The 23332-nt window shown below is 40.4% G+C and overlaps 1 protein-coding gene and 1 long non-coding RNA gene across 4 annotated transcripts; one reads left to right on the top strand and one right to left on the bottom strand.

Moving 5' to 3' along the window:
* Positions 1–507: 507 nt before the first annotated feature.
* Positions 508–21647, bottom strand: LOC102741877 (uncharacterized). Its single transcript, XR_014144522.1, has 3 exons — positions 21550–21647; positions 13070–21403; positions 508–1159 (listed from the first exon to the last, which is right to left on the bottom strand). It is a non-coding gene; the product is annotated as an uncharacterized LOC102741877 (long non-coding RNA).
* SPINK8 (serine peptidase inhibitor Kazal type 8 (putative)) lies at positions 8281–21719 on the top strand. Of its 3 annotated transcripts, XM_006733004.3 has the most exons (5): positions 8281–8609; positions 10575–10621; positions 11405–11526; positions 16425–16467; positions 21532–21719. In XM_006733004.3, exons 1-5 carry the CDS (start codon positions 8453–8455, stop codon positions 21541–21543), a joined length of 381 nt encoding a protein of 126 aa, XP_006733067.3. In that variant the 5' UTR covers positions 8281–8452; the 3' UTR covers positions 21544–21719. The 3 variants fall into 3 exon arrangements, 1 of the variants encoding a protein (XP_006733067.3); XR_014144511.1 differs by lacking the exons at positions 11405–11526; positions 16425–16467 and adding an exon at positions 8732–8784; XR_014144510.1 differs by lacking the exons at positions 11405–11526; positions 16425–16467 and having other exon boundaries at positions 8291–8609.
* Positions 21720–23332: the final 1613 nt, after the last annotated feature.

The following is a 23332-nucleotide window of genomic DNA, read 5'->3' as shown; positions in this document are numbered from 1 at the left end:
CCTGGGAGCACTTTAACCAAACCAATTCCTTTGGAAGTTAAACTTACATGGTGAGCCATTATCTTTCATTTAATGATAATTTGATATTTTGTTATATTTCACTTTTTTGGTTTCGGATTCCTGTCTATACATTCCTTGCTTGTTGATTTTTCTTCAGCTCCTTTCCTCTTATTCAAGGGCTGCTACCCTGCTTTCTTTCTTCCTTCTAAATTTTTATTTAAATTTTAGTTAGTTAACATGTCATGTAATATTGATTTCAGAAGTAGAATTCAGTGATTCATCACTTACATATAATACCCAGGGCTCATCATCACAAGTGCCCTCCTTAATACCCATCACCCATTTAGCCCATTGCCCACCCAACTCCCCTCCAGCAGCCCTCAGTTTGTTCTCTCTCTTTCTTCAATATAGATATTTCTATAGGCTTCTCTTATACTTTTTAGATAGTCTTATCACTATTTCGCTATTTATCATTATTTATTTATTTATTTTAATTTTTAAAATTTTTTTTTAAAGATTTTATTTATTTATTCATGAGAGATAGAGAGAGAGGCAGAGGCAGAGGGAGAAGCAGGCTCCCCGCAGAGCGGGGAGCCCGATGCGGGACTCGATCCCAGGACCCTGGGATCATGACCTGAGCTGAAGGCAGACGCTTAACCGACTGAGCCACCCAGGCGTCCCTATCATTATTTATTACTTAGTCTTTCATGTAGCGTTAGTGAAGCATTGATTCACGGGAAAAAGCATCCTTCAACAGAAGTGTAACCGGGCCACAGGGGTGCATGAGCACCTGGCTCCGGGCTCCCAAACAGACCAAGTGTGGCCACTCACTGCTGACAAAATCCAAAGGCAGAGAGACCAGCGGTGGTGAAACAAGAAAGGAATTTATTTCAGGGAGGCCGACACCTAGAAGACAGCAGACTAGCATCTCAAAGACGGTCTCCAAAGTGCCGAAAATACTTCCAGGTTTATATAAGTTCGGTGGGTACGTGCAGGTGGATAGTGAAGGTCAGGTGGATCTCGTCTTGGGGTCAGTCACCATCATTGTCTTGCTGGCTCAGGGTGGTTCTTATTGCTTGAGGGGGTAGTTTCAGTTCTCATGGGGGATGCTTTGCCCACAGCGTCTTTGGCCTGAGTTAAGAGATAATGCTAGAAAGAACTGAATCAATTAGAAAGGAGGACTGAGGTCAAAATGGAGGTGCTTGAAGTCCTCTTTCAGACACATATAACAAGTATCTCTCTTTGACAGAAAACCAGGACTTCTTCATATTCTGATTCTATTATTAGTAGCCTGTCCCGTTCCAACTATCCATTTGCTCATTTCCTCTCTGTCTTCTCCCCAACCTCTCACCCACTTCTTTGAATAGCTTAAATATTTGGGTCTTCAAATATCTTAAACTATTGGCTTCTTAGCTCTGTGCCTCTGTGTTCTATGTCCCAAACTTCAACAATTTTCTGATCCAGAATCTCTCATCATGTTAAATATTCCATTAAATGTGTGGTTTGGGACTGGGATAAATTCCTTTCAATAAGCACACACACACATTTGGGCATTCCGTGTCCTATTGATGTGGGAAACAAAGGCAGAAGAAAAATTATTGAATTTCCTTACTACCTAGAGACCACTGACAAGTCCTTGAAACAGGCAGAGTGACATTCCTCTAGGGACTCAGCTGCCTCGATGTTAATACTTTGTAAAGGGCAAAAGATAATCCTAGCCCGACTCCCCCACCCGCCCCCCACCTCAGGATCCTGTAAGTCTACTTTAACATATAAAAATTCCTTTGGAAACTTCCTTTATCTCTAAACCCCCTAAGATACATGTTGGTAATCATCCTCCAAGCATATGGCCTACTGATATACACCTGAAGGGTCTCATGACTAAGGTTTTATTAGATGGTAATAAATGACCTTTCCCCAGAAGAGCTAGCCCCCTCAAGGTCTTGAAAACCTTGCTTCCAGAATTCCTTAGAGACTTACGCTCTCCCTAACCCCCTCCCAACCTGAAAGTATATAACGGGCCACCCCTCATGACCCTGGTGCAGCTCTTTCTGCCCACGGGTCCTGTCCCTGTGCTTTAATAAAACCACCTTTTTGCACCAAAGACGTCTCAAGAATTCTTTCTTGGCTGTCGGCTTTGAACCCTAATAACGTCTTTCCTACATCACTATCACTTTCTGAGAACCCAGAGAGAATGAGATATTCTGCAGGATGGGTTATACTCGGAAAGGAGTTCAGATACGCTGGACCCTTCTGTTCCTAACTACTTTGATTTCATTTAGGGTAATCTTCTAAGGATACCTGTTTTATTTTATTTTTTCTTAATTAAAGATTTTTATTTACTTTTGAGAGAGAGAGCATGCGTGAACGAGAGCACGAGCAGCGGGGAGGGTCAGAGGGAGAGGGAGAAGCAGACTCCCCGCTGAGCAGGGAGCCTGATGTGGGTCTTGATCCTGGGACTCCAGGATCATGACCTGAGCCGAAGGCAGATGCTTAACCGACTGAGCCACCCAGGTGCCCAGGATACCTGTTTTAAAAGTATTTTAGAATTCTACATTTTCCTGTGTCATCTTTTATAAAAATGTCTGGTTTTATACACAAATATTAGGAACATTATAATTTTTCAGCTTATATAAAAGGAATAAAATCTTTGAGTTCCCATACTCTGATGGCATATGCTGGGAGATTCTCATTTGTTTCTATCTCAGAGCCCAGTACAATCAAGGAGACAATAAGCGTCTCTCTCACCCAAAGTGCTTGTGATCATTGAGAAGCTGCCCATGTTCTTTACTTCAGTATATAATTGGACACGTAACAGTGTAAGTCTGGAGGTTTCAGAGATTCAAATGATCCTTTTGGATAATTTTTAATTGTTATTTCTGCCCCTAAACATATTTTCCTACCCCTGCTATTATTTTTTTATTCTTGTTTTTTATTCTGTTTTTTCATCAACTCCTTCAGGTGGTATGAACAAGTTGATTGTTAAATGGAAGTAAAGAGTTGACTTGGGTAGCGGGTGGGTGGGTGATCCAGGGAAGTATTTAATGGTGACAATCACTTATCCCAGAAGGAAGCCTGAATGGAGAGGCTATTTTGTGACTGAGCTGAGAATTGGTCTCTTTCTATTGCTTGGTTTACTAAAATAACCCATATATGGTTGCTTATGTTATCTTTCACTTTCTGGATACATAACACGTGTTTCTGTGCTTTGCTTGGGCGTCACCCATGTCCCCCTACTTCGTGGAAGTGCTGTGATTCAGCTTTTCCATCCTCTTGGCTTTGGTCTGGAGCTCCCTCTTCTGCCACCTTGCCTGGTCAAACAGCCTCCTGCATGGCTCCCTACAGCGGACTTCTTTTTTTTTTTTTCTTTATAACATTTTCTTTTTTTTTTTAAGATTTTATTTATTTATTCATGAGAGACAGAAAGAGAGAGGCAGAGGGAGAAGCAGGCTCCCAACGAGCAGGGAGCCCGTTGCGGGACTCGATCCCAGGATTCTGGGATCATGACCTGAGCCGAAGGCAGACGCTTAACCATCTGAGCCACCCAGGCGCCCCAACATTTTCTTTTTTAATGTTCAGTTAGCCTACAGCAGACTTCTATACGCACCATCTGACACACCGTCCCAGGAGGAGACTAAGCCATGTACTTGCTTCCTTGTCTTAGAAAATAAAATTCCCAATATTGGACTCTCACCTTCGTTTTATTGATCTGTTTTCCTATTTCCTAATTCATTCTCAAAACTATTAAAGCTATTTGTTGGCTTATAAAGATCTATTTACTTCTTTTCTTTCTTTTTTTAAGATTTTATTTTTAAGTAATCTCTACCCAACGTGGGGCTCGAACTCACAACGCCAGATCAAGAGTCACATGCTCCACTGACTGAGACAGCTGGTGACAAGAGCTTCATCATCATAGCTCTGTATGTGTAAAATATTTTTCATAAGTCCTATTTTACTCCATATTTAAATCTGAGCTTAAATATTTAAATTTAAAATATCCAGACAACTTAAATATTTAAATTAAAAATATAAAGCAATAAAATTTTGCAAAAAAAATCTACATGACTACATCTAAAATTTAGGGGCAGGGACAACCATATCAAAGAAGATAAGAAAGCAGAAACTATGTAATAATAAAATGGAATTACTTGATTAAATACCATGTAAAAATATTTGTGTGATAATATGTTCCATAAACACAATTAATACACAATTAGCACATAAATAATCGATCTAGTAAAAATGTACTTTGCAGATTATAAAATTTGATTAGTTACACAGAAGTAATAACTCTTATGAATTTCTGAGGAAAGACTAAGGGAAAACAGAAAAGGTATGAATTTTCAGTTCACAAAGACCAACCCAAAAAGACACAACCTCCTAGAAAAATATTCACATACATTTGGGTGAAGAAATGCAAATTAAAGTAACAATGGCAGGGCGCCTGGGTGGCTCAGTCAGTTAAGCATCTGAATTTGGCTCAGGTCATGATCTTGGGGCCCAAGGATCCAGCCCTGCGTGCAGCCCCATGTTGGGCTCTGTGTTCAGCCAGAAGTCTGTTTCTCCCTCTCCCTCTGCCTCTTCCCCAACCCCCGTGCTCTCTGTCTCTTTCAAATAAATAAGATCTTTAAAAATAAGAATAAAATAACAATGCCATATCACTTTCTACTGGCCAAACTGAGGGAAACACTGAAATTACTAATGCACACTCCTACTTTGCTGGTAGAACTCTGATTTGTTTCAACCTACCTGGAAATCCATGATCCTCGTCCTCTTCCCTCGTCTCCCTCCCCCTTCTCCATTTCTCCCAGTCTTCCTTCTCTCCCTCTTTCCTTTCTCTAAAGCAGCATCCCACTCCTGTGAGTCTGAATCTGCCATAAGAATAAAGAAACAAGAATAAGCTTGCTACAAAGCTGCAATCAGCAAACATCCAAGTTCTTATATACTCAGTAAAAAATATAATGAGGCTACTAATATTGGAGACTGTGGAGTGTAAAAGTGAAAGACCCCAGAGCCAATTCAAATCTCAGCTGTGCTACTCATCAGATATGTGCATATTGGCATGTTATTTAATCTGACAGTGTTGCATTTTCCAGATCAGTGACATGAGGATAACACTGTATCTAACTCATGAGTTTGTTTTGATAATTAAAATAGATCTTAACCCACTGAGGCACCCAGGTACCCCACCCCCATCTACTTATTTGATGTGAACATGATTTTTCAGTGTGTATCTGTGAAAACAAAGGGTAAATATAGAACTGATGCTGGATCCCGAGTAATTCCAGCAACAAGTAATATTCGAGGTATATACACAAATAACTGAAAAACATCAGCACCATGCATCTCATTAAGAGATGTATACTTAGGAGCACCTGGCTGGCTCAGTTGGAGGAGCGTTACGACTTTTGATCTTGGAGTCGTGAGTTAGAGGCCCACATTGGGTATAGAGATTACTTAAATAAATAAACTTAAAAAAAAAGAGAGAGAGAGATTTAATAAAAATTTACTTCTATGTTAAATAACTATCAAAATTTATAATATATGCTGTTTTGATCAATATGTACTACTGTTTGTGATAACTCAACCCAAAAGAATTTTATTAACACTTTATATCCTATGGTCACAGGAAATTGAAAACATCAATTCATTGCAGATTTCTGTTGAAGAAAATTAGAAAAGCCTGACCAGTAAAAATTTGTAACATAACATTGTGTATAAAATTGTAGGGAAAGTAGAATGAAAATTCTACTCATTCAAGGAAGAAAAGTATGTAAAATTTCAAACTGCGAGCTCATCCATATGTTTGGTTGCGTCAAATCACCATAGAATGTAGATTCCACTGGATACATCTTAAAGAATGACTTTCACTTTCAACATTTTTATTTTAAAACGTGTGCATTTAGTCATTTGTAACCATTTAAACTTAGGGTGAAACATTTTACATGCCACTTAAAAAATATCTAAGTGGGGGCGCCTGGGTGGCTCAGTTGGTTAAGCATCTGCTTTCAGCTCAGGTCATGATCCCGGGGTCCTGGGATCGAGTCCTGCATCGGGCTCCCTGCTCAGCGGGGAGTCTACTTCTCCCTCTGCCTGCCGTTCCCCCTGCTTGTGCTCTGTCTTTCTCTCTCTCTGTTTCTCTCTCTCTGTCAAATAAATAAATAAAATCTTTAAAAAAGAGAGAGAGAGTTTTAAAAAAATATCTAAGTGGGGTGTGGGTGCCTGGGTAGCTCAGTAGGTTGGGTGTCCGACTCTTGGTTTGAGCTCAGGTTATTGTCTCAAGGTTGTGGGATCAAGCCCCACGTCGGGCTCCGTGTTCAGTGCGGAGTCTGTTTGGGGTTCTTGCCCTCTCCTTCTCCCTCCCCCTCTGCTCCTCCCGCTCTCTCTCTCAAATGAAATAAATAAATAAAATCTTTTTAAAAAAATCTAAGTGGGCATCAAATTTAGAGGGATTGAAAGCAAAAATTTTGGAGACTATTATGGTACACGCTGTGGTCAATCAGAACAGTACTGAGAAAGCAGAGGCACCTGGGTGGCTCAGTTGGTTAAGCCTCTAACTCTTGATATCAGCTCAGATCTTGATCTCAGGGTCTTGAATTCAAGTCCCAGGTTGGGCTCCACATTGGGCTCCATGCTAAGTGTGGAGCCTACTTAAAAAATAAACAAACAAACAAACTAAAAACAGTACTGAGAAAGTATACTCCACCTCCCAGAACTATGCGGCATGTCCCTATTTAAGGCCATTCATCAAGCACTGGGACCTACAGAAGTTATGATACCCAATAACCTCTGAACTTTTCCTTTAAAGTTGGTGTGTGTTTTGTTTTGTTTTAAGATTTTATATATTTATTTGACAAAGAGAGAGGTAGCGAGAGCAGGAACACAAGCAGGGGGAGTGGGAGAGGGAGAAGCAGGCTTCCCGCCAAGCAGGGAGCCGGATGTGGGGCTCGATCCCAGGACCCTGGGATCATGACCTGAGCCAAAGGCAGACACTTAATGACTGAGCCACCCAGGCACCCCAAAAGTTGGTATTTTGAGGGACTTTTGTTCCAAGTGGTAGAAAGAGCTATCGTTTAGTGCTCATGGAAAGAGCACTCCATCCCAGGATTCCTCAACTCCACTCAACAAGGCTGAACCTGGCGGATTCCATATAAGATAACTTTCCACTTTAAGATTCTGTGAGTTAGTATTAGAAACCTTCTAAATTAAAGGTTTCGATAAACTGACTACAGAGTTTTGACTACTGATGAAAGAAGTAACTGCATATGAAGCTGTGGCAATTTATAGTACTATCTACATACCCAAAGCTGTCCTAGATACAATGATTGCTATACAGATAAAAATACAAGAATTCAATATTTGGGTAGGATACATCTCTACATTGCTAGGTCCAGGTTTGGCAAGAACGACTAAATTCTGGAGTGGTAATGGACAGTACATACCACCCTTAAAAAACTGAAATAGAAACTCACAAGATTTAGGCATGACAGAATTTGGAGTTGGAAGAAATAGGTATGAGTTGTGACCACATTCCTAACTTCAGAGTTCCCTTCCTTCAGGGCGCCTGGCTGGCTCAGTCAGTGGCGTGTGTGACTCTTGATCTCCAAGTTGTGGGTTCGAGCCTCCCATTGTGTGTAGAGTTCACTCAAAAATAATAAAAAAAATCTTTAAAAACAAAGTTCACTCTCTTCTGCTGCCAGCCATCTCAGCCTTGAAAAGACATTTCCTCCCTCACCCACCCACTCCCACACACGTTGTAATTTCATTATCAACAAACTGGAAATAAAAAATATCTCGTCCAGCCTGTTTTTCACAGCAACTATGGGAGTCCCAGCAGATAAAGTGGACATACTAATCTGCAAACTTTTGAGTAGGAAAGGGTTATATTATTTATTATTTGTTTTTACTCAGGGAGGGTCTTGGGCAGAAATTACCTAGATATATAATTTGCCTGGAAAATGTATCAAAACCATATAAATAATGTCAACTGCCTTGTACTATAATATTTTCAATAATGCAAGTAAGCTGTTGGTAAATACTCTATAGTTTTCCCTTCAGTACTGATATTGATTACTAAATATTAACACCAAAGTAATAATATGGAAGATTAAGAAAGGATTAAGAAATGTTGTTTTGTTCCTTCTGTTGATTTAACACGTGTCACTGAACTTCCTAGTGACTGCCCTTCTTACCTCAGAGATAAAGATCAACTTTTAAACATTTAATCGCAAAGTTCTTGGTGCCTATTCTTTATCAAATGATCCCCTGCAGATAGTCTTTACAAGCTCTTTTTCTGGCATCTTCTAAAATTCCATTTTTGAGATCATTTTCTTCTAATGTCCAATTGTTCTAGAGAAATAAATGAAGCCACTTAATTGCATCAGACAAAATTCATTCCAAATGGCCTGAGGAAAGAACATACTTGAAGGATTTAGACTTCACTTCCTGGTCAATGCAGGATCTCTGCGAGAATGCGTACTTCACGTGGAACTTGCTCTCTCCAACATCAAAGGCTGCATATTTTCATAGCTCTTCTGCCACCATGAAGGAGGTTTTCTCGAATGCCGTCCTTGTCCTGGCCATCTCCGTGTGGGCTGCCCTTGCAGTTGGTGAGTTATGTATCCTTGCTCTGCCCACGTTTTCTGGGGTATATCCAGTATTACAGGAAAATCAGAGGCAGGAGTGGAAGTGCTGTTCAGTTTTGTTTAATACTAATTCCTTTATGTTACAGATGTAGAAACTGAAACCCAGAGGAAGAGAGGATTCATTTCCTCAATGTCATTGGTAGCAAAGCTGGGAGTCAAATCCAGACCTTCCAAACCCAGGACTACTGAACTTTCCAAAATACCTGATTACTATCGAGGCATTCAAACCTTAAAAACATTCATTTCCAGAATCTGTATATTTACATTTCTCAAACCCCAAAGGGAGTATCAGGGAGGACAGCGAAGCAGAGACTGCCAGGAGGCGGTGGTGAGGGGCTATAGTTACAGGGCGGAATGAGGAAGTATGGGGACTTATGGAATTTTCCCTTTTTTGGTAATCTGAGGAACTGTGCGTGGCTGTAACTGGTCAGTTAGGGCCTATGGCTATTTCATGTGGATTGCTTCATGAGCCTCTTGGTGTTAGCTTGGTTGTCAGTGGTCACTGTGGGCCCTCTTGCCTTCTTCAGATTTCTACTGCGCAAGCCTGTTGCCTAAAAGCAGCCTCTACACTCAACAGGTCCTGTTTCCAACTGGACTCTGAAATTCTCATTTATCTTCAATGTTTTACTTTCTATTGGTGCTTTCTCTCACTTAAAACATTTTTTTCAAGCCTCTCACATCTTAAGAGGCTCTGTAACAAATTGAAAACTTCTTCCTGCCTCTAATATCTTATGGGGAAAACCCCTCTTCTTCTACTGAAGAAAAAACTATTTCCTTCTACTCCAAGACTTCTGACACCAAATGTGTGGGTTTTCCACACCAAGCAATCCTCCCATTTTCTGTGGACACCAACTGGGTATCCCACAATTTAATATAATTATGGCACTACTATCTGGCATCCATCCAAACACCACAGTTAAGGATTCAGTCCCACAAGACTGCCCCTACTTGGGACAGCAGTCACAAGACTGGGCCTCCAGTACTTCTAACCAAAGAGTTATAAGTCAGGAGTTCCCCTGACCCCCTTCTCAGGTTCAGTAACTTGCTAGAATGGCTCACAGAACTCAGGATAGTGCTTTACTTACTGTTACCAGTTTATTATAAAGGACACAACTCAGGAACAGCCAAATAGAAGAGATGCATAGGACAAGGTATGTGGGAAGGGGCAGAGAGCTTCTATGCCCTCTCTGAGCATACCACCCTCCCAGCACCTCAGTGTGTTCAACCTGGAAGCTCTCCAAACCTTTTGGTTTAGGATTTTTATGGAGGTTCCATTATGACAGTGTCAACTGAGAAAAAGAGGCAAAACTGAAAAAGAACGAAGGCTTCTATCTGAGGTCTCGGAATTGCAATTTGGCAAGCACGGTTTCCAGAGTAACCAGAAAAGTGTCCTGCTCACATGGGAAACCAAGAGGGGTTTTATGAGAAAGAAAGAGGGTAACTACAGGATATAAAGAAGAGAAAATAACTTAATTCAGTGCTAACCGGTTGAGCTGCTTTTGGTGACTACCTAGTCGATTATTTTATAGGTGCTATCAAACAAAACTCCTCCTGGAATGCATTAGTCAATGTTTCTGTCTTCATAAAGGTCATGTCAACAGTTTTATGGTCTGAGGACCTGTTGTTCTGTTGGATTTTACAAGCAACTGTTTGTAATACAATGGCCCCTTCTGGCCCAGTTCAAGAGTTCATTAGTTAGAAAGGAAAATAGAGCTTCAAAATGGAATCTCTCCTGTCTAAATATTTTATACAATTCCACAAAGGCACGCTTGATTAAATCATTGGTCACTGGCCATTAATTTAATATCCACCTTCTGATGGGATATGTTGCTTCCTGTGTGCCAAGCAGGGTCTCCCTCATCCTAGCTTTTTTCCCCTAAGGTCAGAAGACAGAGCAGCAACTCTTCCGAATGTGTTTTTGTCTTCCAGATTTCCCTCTTCCTACAGGCACAGGGGCTCGCCTACAAGAGACAAAGGTGAGCTCTACTTCCTTGGTTCCCAAGAACAAAATGGGGAGTAAACCAGTTTCCTGGATAGTCCCCAGAGCTTTCTTCTGAGAGGTGCGGGGGGAGGGGACTTGTGTGGGAATAACACCACAGTAAAAGCTGGGTCATCAACTGTGTGTAGCACATTTCATATGTTCCTGGGCCCTCTTCCCATGCATTATTCCAACCAGTTCATACTCTCTTGTGGGATAGAAGCCAAGTATTTTGAATTAAATGGATGATGAAGTCATGGCTCAAGTTCAGGTCCGTCCTATGCTGCAGTGGACATTCTTTCAGCCGAGATAGGCCAAAATGTACATCCTGCCTCCCCCACACTAAGGCCCCACAAATTTTCTATACCTTCCTTCTATACCCTACCTCTGCTGTGGTAAGTTTGACATCACTGCTGTCTGAAGCACCACACACAAGTCACTCAGTAATGTTCATAAGAAAAGTCTAACCTTCAAGACATGTTCCTTTCTGTAATCTAACAATCACATTTTGTGGTTGGTAGGGCAGGGATTTTCATCCTAATGAGGAACTTACATCTTAGACTGGGGAGTTCACAGATTATATGTTACATTATAGTATATATTATATTATAGTCATATTGTTGAGTATGTGCCAGGGGTCAAACCCCAAAGCTGCTAAAGACTGTTCCCTGGATGCTTGGTCTCGCATTCCTTCTTCAAGCCCCCTACCCCACTACCAGTGACAATGGTCAGAGGTCCTGGAGGAAGGCATCTGAAGCAGTAATCTGTGTCTCATCTTCAGGCGCAGTGCACTGGGAATATAAATAAGTGCTGGATTTTCTCTTACATCAAGCCAAGTGAACCCATATGTGGCAGTGACCAGGTTACTTACAGTGGTGAATGCCATCTCTGCTCCCAAATCCTGTAAGTCTTGATTTTTATTTTCCCTTCTCCCAGTCAGGAGGCTAAAGGTAGCCAAGATAGGAGTAACCTCTTCAGAACGCTTCCTACTGGTTAGATCTTCCCTCTAGTGACTCCTCCATGATTTGTTCCTCCATTTCTTCGATCTTCCCTTATGCTCTCAGAAGTGATCCCATTCACACAATTGCAGAAACAGAAACCCACTGAGTCGAGAGTGTTCTGTCTGGCCTGGACAAGTATCAAGTGGAAAGTTCTCAGCAGCAACGAGCCACAGCAATCAGATCATGTGACCGCAGATGAGGGTTACCCTCAAGCCCCCTCAGGCCAAAGAACAAAAGCCTGATGAAGAAGAGGAAGAGGGGGCCAGGTGCAGAATCTTCCCAGCTATTGCTTTATTGATCCTTAAATGGGTATTATCCTCTCAAACAACTTTCTTTAGCTTCCAACTTTCTTTTAGCTTTCATGCTTTAGCTTTCATGGCTTAGTCTTTGGGCCCATCATATGTTAGGCATGAAGTGGCCAATGCTTTGGTCTAAGAGAAACAGCAAGGCACAGAGGTTTTCATCAAGGAGGCTGCCTTACAGAGTTTGGAGGAGGATTCCCTGACATCTGCTTTCTCCTTTAAGGAAAAAGCAACACCTTTGGATGACTAAGATTTAGAGATTAAGTCCAGTATTTTAAGAGAGAGAAAAAGCAAAGACAGGAGAGTAGATAAAATTTTCTTTCTCTCCTTCCTCTTGGCTTCTCCTTAAAAGAAATAATAATCCTGGTCACAATAAGAGATGTGAAGCTGGGCAGGATTGGACTGTCTTGTATGCCTTGCTGCATAAATACCAAAATTTACACTAGAATCCATAAAAGACTTGTGAGGTGAACAACTTTAGTGTCAGCCTCCAGCACCGGCATAGACAGCTGACAATCAGAATGCACAGTCTGGGGCGCCTGGGTGGCTCAGTTGGTTAAGCGACTGCCTTCGGCTCAGGTCATGATCTTGGAGTCCCTGGATCGAGTCCCGCATCGGGCTCCCTGCTCGGCGGGGAGTCTGCTTCTCCCTCTGCCCCTCCCCCCTCTCATGTGCTCTCTCTCTCTCTCATTCTCTCTCTCAAATAAATAAATAAAATCTTAAAAAAAAAAAAAAAGAATGCACAGTCTGGGGGGTTTAGGACATCACAGACCCAGAGAAGGCTAAAACCAGGAGATACTTGAGAGATAGATGACTTTCAAAGAACTCACACTGACTAGTATTTTCTGAAATATATTCTTAGTAGTTAATAGGGGAATGAAAGGATTTTACTGTATAATAATCTAGTTTGGACTGATACCACATTAATTACCAAAGTATTTTTAAAAACTTTGCTCCTGATAGCTCCATTCTACCCCCTCTTCTTTGTATATTATCATGCAAATTATACCTTCATACATGGATGCCCATCAGTATAGATTGGTAATTATTGCTTTATGTAGTTGCCTTTTCAATCAGAGAGGAGAAAAAATTATAGACAAAACATACATTTATACTGTCTTTTCTATTTCCCTATATAGTTACCTGTACTGGTTCTCTTTGTTTCTTCATGTGGATTTGAGGTTCTGTCTAGTGTCTTTTCACTTCAGCCTGAAGGACTGTCTTTAGTATTTTGAAGCAACAAATTCTCTCATTTGGGTTGTTTCCTCATTTTAGCTATTGTGAATAGTGCTGCTATGAACATTTATGTAAAGGTATGTACTTGAGCACCTGTTTTCAATGTTTGGGGTATAAACTTAGGAGTGGAATTTGCTGGGTCCTATAGTAATTATATGTGTAACTTACTGAGAAACCACCAAATGTTTCCCACAGGGACAGGACCATTTTACATTCCTGCCAGCAACACTGAGGGTTCCAATTTCCTCACATTCTCCCCGACAGTTTTTAATATCCATCCTGTGGATGTGAAATGATCTCTCATTATGGTTTTAATCTACATTTCCCTAATGACTAATGATGTTAAGCATCTTCATGTACTTGTTGGCCATCTGTATACCTTCTCTGGAGACATGTCTATTTGAGTCTTTTGCCCCATTTTTTAAAAAGATTTTATTTTATTTATTTGAGAGAGAGAGAGAGAGAAACAGCATGAGAGGGGAGAGGGTCAGAGGGAGAAGCAGGCTCCCCACTGTGCCAGGAGCCCGATGCGGGACTCGATCCCAGGACTCCAAGATCATGACCTGAGCCGAAGGCAGACGGTTAACGACTGAGCCACCCAGGTGCCCATTTTTTTTTTACTTCATTCTTTGTCTTTTTATTTTTGAACTGTAAGAGTTCTCTATATATTCTTAATACTAGATATTATAATTTGTAAATATATTCTCCCATTCTGTAGATTGTCTTCCACTTTCCTGATAATGTATTTTCATGCACAAAGTTTTGAATTTTGATCAAGTCCAATGTATATATATGTATTTTTTCCTGCTGCTTCTCCTGCTTTCAGTGTCATACCTAAGGAGCCTCTGTAAAATCCAAGGGCATGAAGACTTACCCCTATGTTTTCTTCTAAGAGTTTTATAGTCTTGGCTATTAAATTTAGGTTGTAGGGACGCCTGGGTGGCTCAGTCAGTTAAGCGTCTGCCTTCAGCTCAGGTCATGGTCCCAGGGTCCTGGGATCCAGTCCCACATTGGCCTCCCTGCTCAGCGGGGATCCTGCTTCTCCCTCTCCCTCTGCTGTTCCCCCTGCTTGTGCTTTATCTCTCTCTCTAATAAATAAATAAAATCTTTAAAAAAATTTAGGTTGTAGATCTATTTTTGAGTTAATTTTTGTTATGGTGTGAGACAGAGGTCCAGCTTCATTCTTTTGCAGGTGATTATCTAGTTGTCCCAGCACCATTTGTTGAAAAGACTATTCCTTCTATCACTGAAAGGCCTTGGCACCCTTGTCAAAAATAAATTTGTCATAGATGTTTGAATTTATCCTGCACTCTCAATTTCATTCCATTGTTCTATAGGTCTATCCTAATGCCAGGGCCACACAGTTTCTATATCTTGGTAGTAAGTTTTTGAAATTGGGATTTTGGGGTTCTCCAGCTTTTCTTTTTTTCAATGGTTCTGGCCACGCAGGACCTCTTGCAACTCCATATGAATGTGAAAGTAGGCTTTTCCATTTCTGAAAAAAAAAATGCCATTGGTATTTGGATAGGGATTACATGGACTTTGTAGTTTGCTTTGGGTAGTATGGACATTTCAACAACATTAAGTCTTCCAGTCCATGAGCATGGGAGAGTTTCCATTTATCAGGACTTCATTAATTTCTTTCAGAACTGCTTTTTAGTTTTCAGTGTACAAGTCTTTCACCTCCTGAGCTAAATTTATTCAGAAGTATTTTATTTTTTTGGGTGCTATTGTAAATGGGATTGTTGTTGTTGTTTCTTTGTTTTTTAAGTAGGCTCCATGCCCAGCATGGGGCTTGAACTCACGACCTCGGCAGAGTTGCATGCTCTACCAACTGAGCCAACCAGACTCCCCTGTAAATGGAATTTTTTTTTTTTTTTTAGAGATTTTATTTATTTCAGACAGAGAGAGAGCGAGAGCATGAGCGGGGGTGGGGGGTATAGAGGCAGAGGGAGAAGCAGACTCCTCACTGAACAGGGAGCCTGACGCAGGGCTCGATCCCAGGACACTGGGATAATGACCTGGGCAGAAGGCAGATGCTTAACTGACTTGAGCCAGCCAGGCGCCCCTGTAATTGTTTTTTTTTTTTTTTTTTTTTAAAGATTTTATTCATTTATTTGACAGAGAGAGAGAGAACAAGTAAGCAGAGAGGCAGGCAGAGGGAGAGGGAGAAGCAGGCTTCCCGCTGAGCAGGGAGTCCGATGCGGGGCTCTATCCCAGGACCCCGGGATCATGACCTGAGCCGAAGGCAGCAGCTTAACCGACTGAGCCACCCAGGCGCTCCACCCCTGTAATTGTTTTATTAATTTTATTTTCAGCTTGTTCACTGTTGCTATATAGAAACACAACTGATTTTTTTTTTAAAGATTTTATTTATTTATTTGACACACAGAGAGAGAGAGAGAGGAATCACAAGTAGGCAGAGTGGCAGGGAGCGGCAGAGGGAGAAGCAGGCTCCCCGCTGAGCAAAGAGCCCGATGTGGGACTTGATCCCAGGACCCTGGGATCATGACCTGAGCCGAAGGCAGATGCTTAACGACTGAGCCACCCAGGCGCCCCAAACACAACTGATTTTCATGTGTTGATCTGTACCCTGAAACTGCTGAATTTTTCCTCTTCTATTACTTGAAAGAGTTTGAAAAGGATTGGTATTTGCTCTTAAATGTTTGGTAGTATTCACTAATGAAGAAGATACCTGGTCCTGAACTTTTCTTTATTAAGAGGTTTTTTTATTACTGATTCAATCTTTTTACTTGGTACAGGTCTGTTGAGATTTCCTATTTCTTCTTGAGTCAGTGTGTTTCAGTACTTTGTCCATATTTCTTCTAATTTGTGTTTTTCTAGGGATTTGTCCATTTCATCTAGATTATCTAACTGTTGACATAACAATAGTTCATAGTATTCCTTTATAATCATTTTTATTTCTGTAAGGTCAGTAGTAATGTCTCACCTTTCATCAAATTCATACTTTAATTTTATTGCATATTCTTTTTGTGATACTCTGGATTTCTACTTAAATATTCAAGATTATTTTTAATTTTCTATATTTGATTTAAGGCTGAGTATGTTTCACATATCAAATATCTTTGACAAATAAAGATCTATAACAATAGGGATTTTTAAATATTTGCTACATAAGAATTCACTATAAGCAGTGTTTTTCCTTCTCAAACTTAGCTAAAGATTATCAAGTGAAATTTAGTTATAATTTATAATATGCCATAAAACAAAAATAATCATTTCAAAATATAATTTCTTTCAGATACAAAGGGCTTAACATAACTAAACTGTACGATGGACCATGTGTAAGTAAAGTCACTCTCATTTTTCATTTGTAGGAGTAAACCAGATATACTGATATGCTGTAGAGAGCTTTAAATGGTTTGTTATAAAAAATTTCAAACATAACATAAAACTAGATACAATATAATATCATATGCCTGTCATATCAATCCAACAAAGTATAAAGTGTTTGCCACATTTCCTTCATTATTCCTTTTTTTTTTTTTTTTGCCTAAATATATTAACGCACGTCTTAGACATCATGTCATTTTACTAGGAAGTGTGGACATTTCCTTACATGCCCACAATACTGTAATCACACCTAATTAGTACCCTGTCATCTTCTAATATGTACTTCATGTTCAAATTTTCCCAGCCATCTCAAAAATAATATCTTCTGGGGAAATAAAAGTATTTCAGCCTAATAATTCAGTAGTTAAGAACATCCAGTCCACCTTTCTGTTCCCTGCCATACCCAATTTCTGGAATTTTTTTTTTAAAGATTTTATTTATTTGAGAGAGAAAGAGAGAGAGCATGCACGAGCAGAGGGGAGGAGCAGAGGGAAAAGTAGACTCCCTGCGGAGCAGGGGACACTCGATCCCAGGACCCTGGGATCATGACCTAAGCCGAAGGCAGACACTTAACGGAGCCACCCAGGGGCCCCCCCAATTTCTGGGATATTGACAAAAGACACTAACTGGAACATGAAAGGTTATTCAGAGAGTGAATGGACCAGGTCTTGCTTAGCTCTGGCCTAGATATTGTGTCTTTGACTTCAGGGTCATAGGGCCAAAGCAAGAACTCAGCTGATGCCATAAAGATCATTGTAGAGTTATGAAGCACAGAAACAAGACTGGGGAAAGTCATCTTGGAACAAAATATAAAAAGGTGGAAGGTAAAGCAGGTAAAAAAGATAATTATATACTTCTGTAATAATTTTATGACAACATCTTCTGACACAATCTCAACAAGTTGACAATACTCAACTGATGTATAGACCAGCATACATATTACTCACTTGGGGAAGGTCTATAACCTGAAAGTTCTCTAGTTCTACTAGAGAGAAACATAAAGACTTTTAGGCATTTCCATGATTTGGGGTAACTCTAAAGAGACCTTACATTTCCTCTACCTCTGTCAGATGCCTTTGACCTGGGCTAATTCATAAAAAATCCTGCTGAATCCTCTTCTCTTATATCTGGACCATAGCCCTTTCCAAATAAACTTCTGGTCTTACATCTTTTTCAAATTTGTAACTTCAAAGAGATGCTTTTAATCTTAAGGATATCAATAAGATGGTGTCTGAAAGCTTTCTGCTGGCAGAATTTCTTTTTGCTCAGAGAGGTTGGTCTTTTGTTCCAATAAGACCTTCAGCTGATTGGATGAGGTCCACCCACACTGTGGCAGGTAATCCTGGATTAAATGTTAAATGTTTTTTTAATTGAGTTTATTTTAATTCTAATATAGTTTATACACAGTATTATATTAGTTTCAGGTGTACAATATAGTGATTCAACAATTCTATACATTACTCAGTGATCATCATAAGCATACTCCTTAATTCCCATTAGCTATTTCACCCATCCCCCTCACTCACCTTCCCTGTGGTAACCATCAGTTTGTTCTCTATAGTTAAGAGTCTGTTAAAAAAAAAAAAAAAAAGAGTCTGTTTCTTGGGGGTGCCTGGGTGGCTCAGTCAGTTAAGCATCTTCCTTTGGCTTAGGTCATGATCCCAGAGTCCCAGGATCAAGCCCCGCATCAGGCTCCCCACTCAGCAGGGAGTTTGCTTTTCCCTCTGGCCTTCCCCCCTCTCATGCTCTCTCTCTCTCTCAAATAAATAAATAAAATCTTTTTTTTTAAAAAAGAGTCTGTTTCTTGGTTTGTCTCTCTCTTTTTTTCCTTTGCTCATTTGTTTCATTTCTTAAATTCCACAGATGAGTGAAATCATATGGTATGTGTCTTTCTCTGACTGACTTATTTTGCTTAACATAATACCCTCTAGTTCCATGTCATTGCAAATGGCAAGATTTCATTCATTTTTTTTTTTAAGATTTTATTTATTTGACAGAGAGAGAGAGAGACAGTGGGAGAGGGAACACAAACAGGGGGAGTGGGAGAGGGAGAAGCAGGCTCCTGGCCGAGCAGGGAGCCCATTGTGGGGCTCCATCCCAGGACCCTGGGATCAAGACCTGAGCCAAAGGCAGATGCTTAATGACTGAGCCATCTAGGTGCTCCAAGATTTCATTTTTTTTATGGCTGAGTAATATTCCATTGTATATTTATATCACATCTTCTTTATCCATTCATCTATCAATGGACACTCAGGCTGCTTCCATAATTTGGCTATTGTAAATAATGCTGCTCTAAACAAAGAGGACTGTGAATCCCTCTGAATTAGTGATTTTGTATTTTGGGGATAAATACCAGTAGTGCAAGTACTGGATCATATGGTAATTCTATTTTTTAACTCTTTGAGGAACCTCCATACTGTTTTCCATAGTGGTCGCACCAGTTTGCATTCCCACCAACAGGGAACAAGGGTTCCTATTTCTCTGCATCCTCACCAACACTTGTTTCTTGAGTTTTTTATTTTAGCCATTCTGACAGGTGTGAGTTGATATCTCCTTGTAGTTTTGATTTGCATTTCCCTGATAATGAGTGATGTTGAGCATCTTTCCATGTGTCTGTTGGCCATGCGATTAAATGCTGAATGTTAATCCCATGCAAAACACTTTCATAGAAATATTCAGAATAATGTTTGATCAAATATCTGGGCAGCATGGCCCAGCCAAGTTGACACATAAAATCAGTCATCACAAAGCCTGTCTGAGAAACACTGGTTGGAAGACAGCTGGCCTCCAGTGCAAAGCACCTACCTGCCCCAGGGACCACTACATGTGCAGGCAATGAACTTTTTATTTTATTCAAGTCTTTTCATGTTTGTCTATTTACTAAATGGCACTTGAGTCTGCCTAAGACAAAAATGAAGATACTATAATCATAAATCCCAGGGTGGGCTTAGCCACAAACTATTAACACTATTAAGGGGATTCTGAAATTGTGCTGGAGGCAAGATCAGTCCACAAAATCAATAAGAGTTCTTTATAGCAGTAACACCCAATTAAAAAATAAAAAAAAATACATCACTCAAAATAGAAACAAAAACTACGAAGTATCTGGAAATTAACTATAAAAGAATAAAAATGCTCAGGACTTCCAAAGAAAAAACTTTAAAACTCAAAAGGTATTTAAAATCATATGAATAACGGAGAGACCGTCCATGCTCCTAGATTATAACTTAAGTAATATGATTGTTAGTTTTTTCTAAACTATTCTAAAAATTCATTTCATTCCCAATCAATATTTCAGTTGGGTTGAAGATCTCCGATAAGTAAAGGACACTATGGTAAGTTAGTAGACAGCTGACAGAACTGGAGGATATTTGCCATTCCCAAAAACAACAATAAGCTAATATTGAGAATGTGTGTCTAAATAAGCAGCAAGAAAACATACAGCAAACCAACAGGAAAATAGGCAGAGGCTACGGTTTTATACAAGAAAGATAAAGACTAATTAGCATAAGAAAGATGTTCAAAAGCTTGTGAATAACCAGACAGGTTCAAATTGAAACAACAAGATGCCAATTTGCACTTGTTATACGAGTAAAAATCAGAAAGCTGGGTCATGTCTAATGCTGTACTCTTCATGACATGTGGTAAGAGTGAAGACTGTCCCAGCCACTCTTTTTTTTTAAAAAAAGATTTTACTTATTTATTAGAGAGACAGCAGGAGCAGAGGGAGAGGGAGAAGCAGATTCCCTGCTGAGCAGGGAGCCCGACACAGGGCTCAATCCCAGGACCCCAGGATCATGACCTGAGCCGAAGGCTGCTGCTTAACCGACTTAGCCACCCAGGCGCCCCTGTTACAGCCACTCTTGAGGAGCAATAGACCACTTCCTAGGCAAAATAAGAAATTAAATACACGCATATCTAGCGGGCCAGCATTTCCAAACCTAGGAAATCACAAAGCAATTCTCTCATAGCTTTGTAAAGTGATATACATGTTTATTGCAGTGTTATTCATGGTGGCAGGTGGCCATTTTGAGGGCAGCCTGGGTGAGACTAGTCCAGAAATCAACCAGTAAACTGTGGAAGGCGTCTTCATAGAGGTCCATGCAGCTTTCAGAATAAAACAGATGTACATTTTGGCAGTGTGAGTAGATCTCACAATATTGCACTGAGCAAAAAAGAGAATAATTCAAGTACCTCAATACCATTACGTAAACTAAAAATAACCACAAACAGTACATATTTTATGCAAACACATAAACAAAAAGAGACATACTGAACTCATTAAAATGTTTGGCTGTAATGTGAGGAGAAAGGGAATAAATGAATAAATGAATGAATGAATGAATGGTGGCCCCTCCCCATAGCCCTTTACCAAAGCACAGTGGAAACTGTTTTTGACAAGATCGAAAAGAAAATAACAATATCCTTGGCGGGAGGACTAACAGTTATCACTTATCGACTGCTAGCTGTGTACCTTGCCCTGTGTCCCATGCTTTGCCTATATCTCCTCCCCCATGTTTCTACAGCCCTCACCATGAGGCAGGTGTTGCTATTAGCTACATTTCATATTGAAAGATGGAGAGGTCTACAGAGGGATGTGACTTGCCCAAGGCCACACAGCTAGGAACAGGCAGGGCTGAGTCTTGAACCCAGCTGGTCAGCCTCCAGACCCTGTTAATAGCACTTTCTATGCTGCCCATGGCACCCCATAGGCCTCTGACCAGACTCTGCTTCACCAATGTCACTGCCTCTATTCTCCACCTTTCTGCCCCCTGGCTCTCCTGGGGTTCAAAGACTCACATAGTCATCTGCATCCTTAGCTCTCCTCTTCTCTTCCCATTTCCACTCTGTGCTCCTATTCTTCATTGACATTAGAATGTCTCCAGTCTGCCTTAATTCAGAGAATAATGGTTTAGCCATTCCTCCTGCAGGACTGTGGGTGTAGTTATCAATGTGGTAGTTTTTCTCTTAACTTTCCCAAATTTGATTTCTCTAAGCCGATACTTCCCTTGCAGGAAAACTCCTGAATTTACCATGAAGAATTATAGAACTTGCTGAATCCCCGATGATCAAGGGAAACATAATGGTTGTCACTTCCAGTATCATCCCCTGTGGAGGAGAATGCTGATGCTGGAGGAAACCAATGGTTAGAGGATCAAACTCCTTGATGTTTGCTTCATCAATAAATGATTCTCAGTAGAAATTCTGGCTGGCAAACATTTCTCTTGGTTAATCAGAATCTTTTAAAAATATCAACTATTCTGTGTTCACATCCCAAAACTACAGGACTTATGCCATAGATTCCCTCTGTTCTCATACAGATTGTGAGCAAATGACCCCAGAAATCTAAACGATGGGATAGGTGCCTCAAGAGCAGCTATAGATACAATTCGAGGGTTCTGGTCATTATGGAGCTGAATATGTGTCATGTGAGCGACACGGATTTCAATACACCAGGATCTGGTTTGAGCAATTTCAACCATACCATAAAAGAGAGACTTTTATCCAAAGAAAATGTATTGAGCACAATACTGCCTGGCCACAGTATGGTTTCTAAATACTATACAAGCACTAACTTACTTAAGCCTCACTACAAACTTAAGAAGTACATCCTCATTTTATAGAATGGAAGCTTAGAGAGTTGCACACAATTCCACACTGAGGATTCTACTAGAACAAACTGCATAGATCCTTATATAAAACATACAGTAATGGTCCTAGGGAAACACATATATACACATGTACACATTAAACTGAGAAAGATGAGGAAGTACATGCTTGTGTTAATGTATGTTTATTTCTTAACATGGTTTAATGCTTTTCCGCTTTCCCAAAATTATAAGTTGCAGACTAATGGTATTACTTAGGACTAAGGACATTTACTCGACACAATCTAGAAGTTATAGTCATTTGCTCCAATTTCTTGTCACTTCTTAGGACACAGCATAAAAAGAATGAAAAGAATAGAATGAGATTCTTATCAGAAGTTCTGAAATGAACCCCAGGCAACATGCAGTAAGAATGAAAAGCCTCCCAAACTCAGAAATTCTGATGCAAAACTAGAATTAGGAACCATTTGACTCAATTATCTTCTTGAGGTCATGCAACAAGAGTCCTACAATTCTAAAGAGAAAATTGCTTATATCTGATGGCACTGGGTGGTTAGTGTAAACATGTCTTTTCCTCAGATATGAGAGACCAGACAATGTCTATAGAAATAAAAGAAGTGGACAGAGATTTAATATGAGGATGAAATTGTTTAAGATGCAAAGAGGGGGCGCCTGGGTGGCTCAGTCGTTAAGTGTCTGCTTTCGGCTCAGGTCATGACCCCAGGGTCCTGGGATAGAGCCCCACACTGGGCTCCCTGCTCAGCGGGAAGCCTGCTTCTCCCTCTCCCACTCCTCCTGCTGTGTTCCCTCTCTCGCTGTGTCTCTGTCAAATAAATAAATAAAATCTTAAAAAAAAAAAAAAAGATGCAAAGAGGAGGGGCGCCTGAGTGGCTCAGTCAGTTAAGCATCAAACTCTTGGTTTCAGCTCAGGTCATGATCTCAGGGTTGTGGGACCAAGCCCCGCAACACGCTCTGTGCTCAGTGTGGAGTCTGCTTCAGATTCTCTCTCCCTCTCTCTCAAATAAATAAATAAAATATTTTTAAAAAAAAAAGAGGCAAAGAGGAGATGAGATTAAGGGACAAAGTAGAAACCTCCCCTGAATTCATGTTAGTGGGCTTGAATCTGTTCCAACATGTCCCGCACACATGCATAAAATGACATCTGTATGATAATAACACCACAAAGGAGCAGGCGGATGGAGTTACA

This window comes from Leptonychotes weddellii, chromosome 1 (assembly GCF_054177405.1).
Source record: "Leptonychotes weddellii isolate Sample4059 chromosome 1, ASM5417740v2, whole genome shotgun sequence".
NCBI classification, from domain to species: domain Eukaryota; kingdom Metazoa; phylum Chordata; class Mammalia; order Carnivora; family Phocidae; genus Leptonychotes; species Leptonychotes weddellii.
This window is presented reverse-complemented; position numbering and strand designations above follow the sequence as displayed.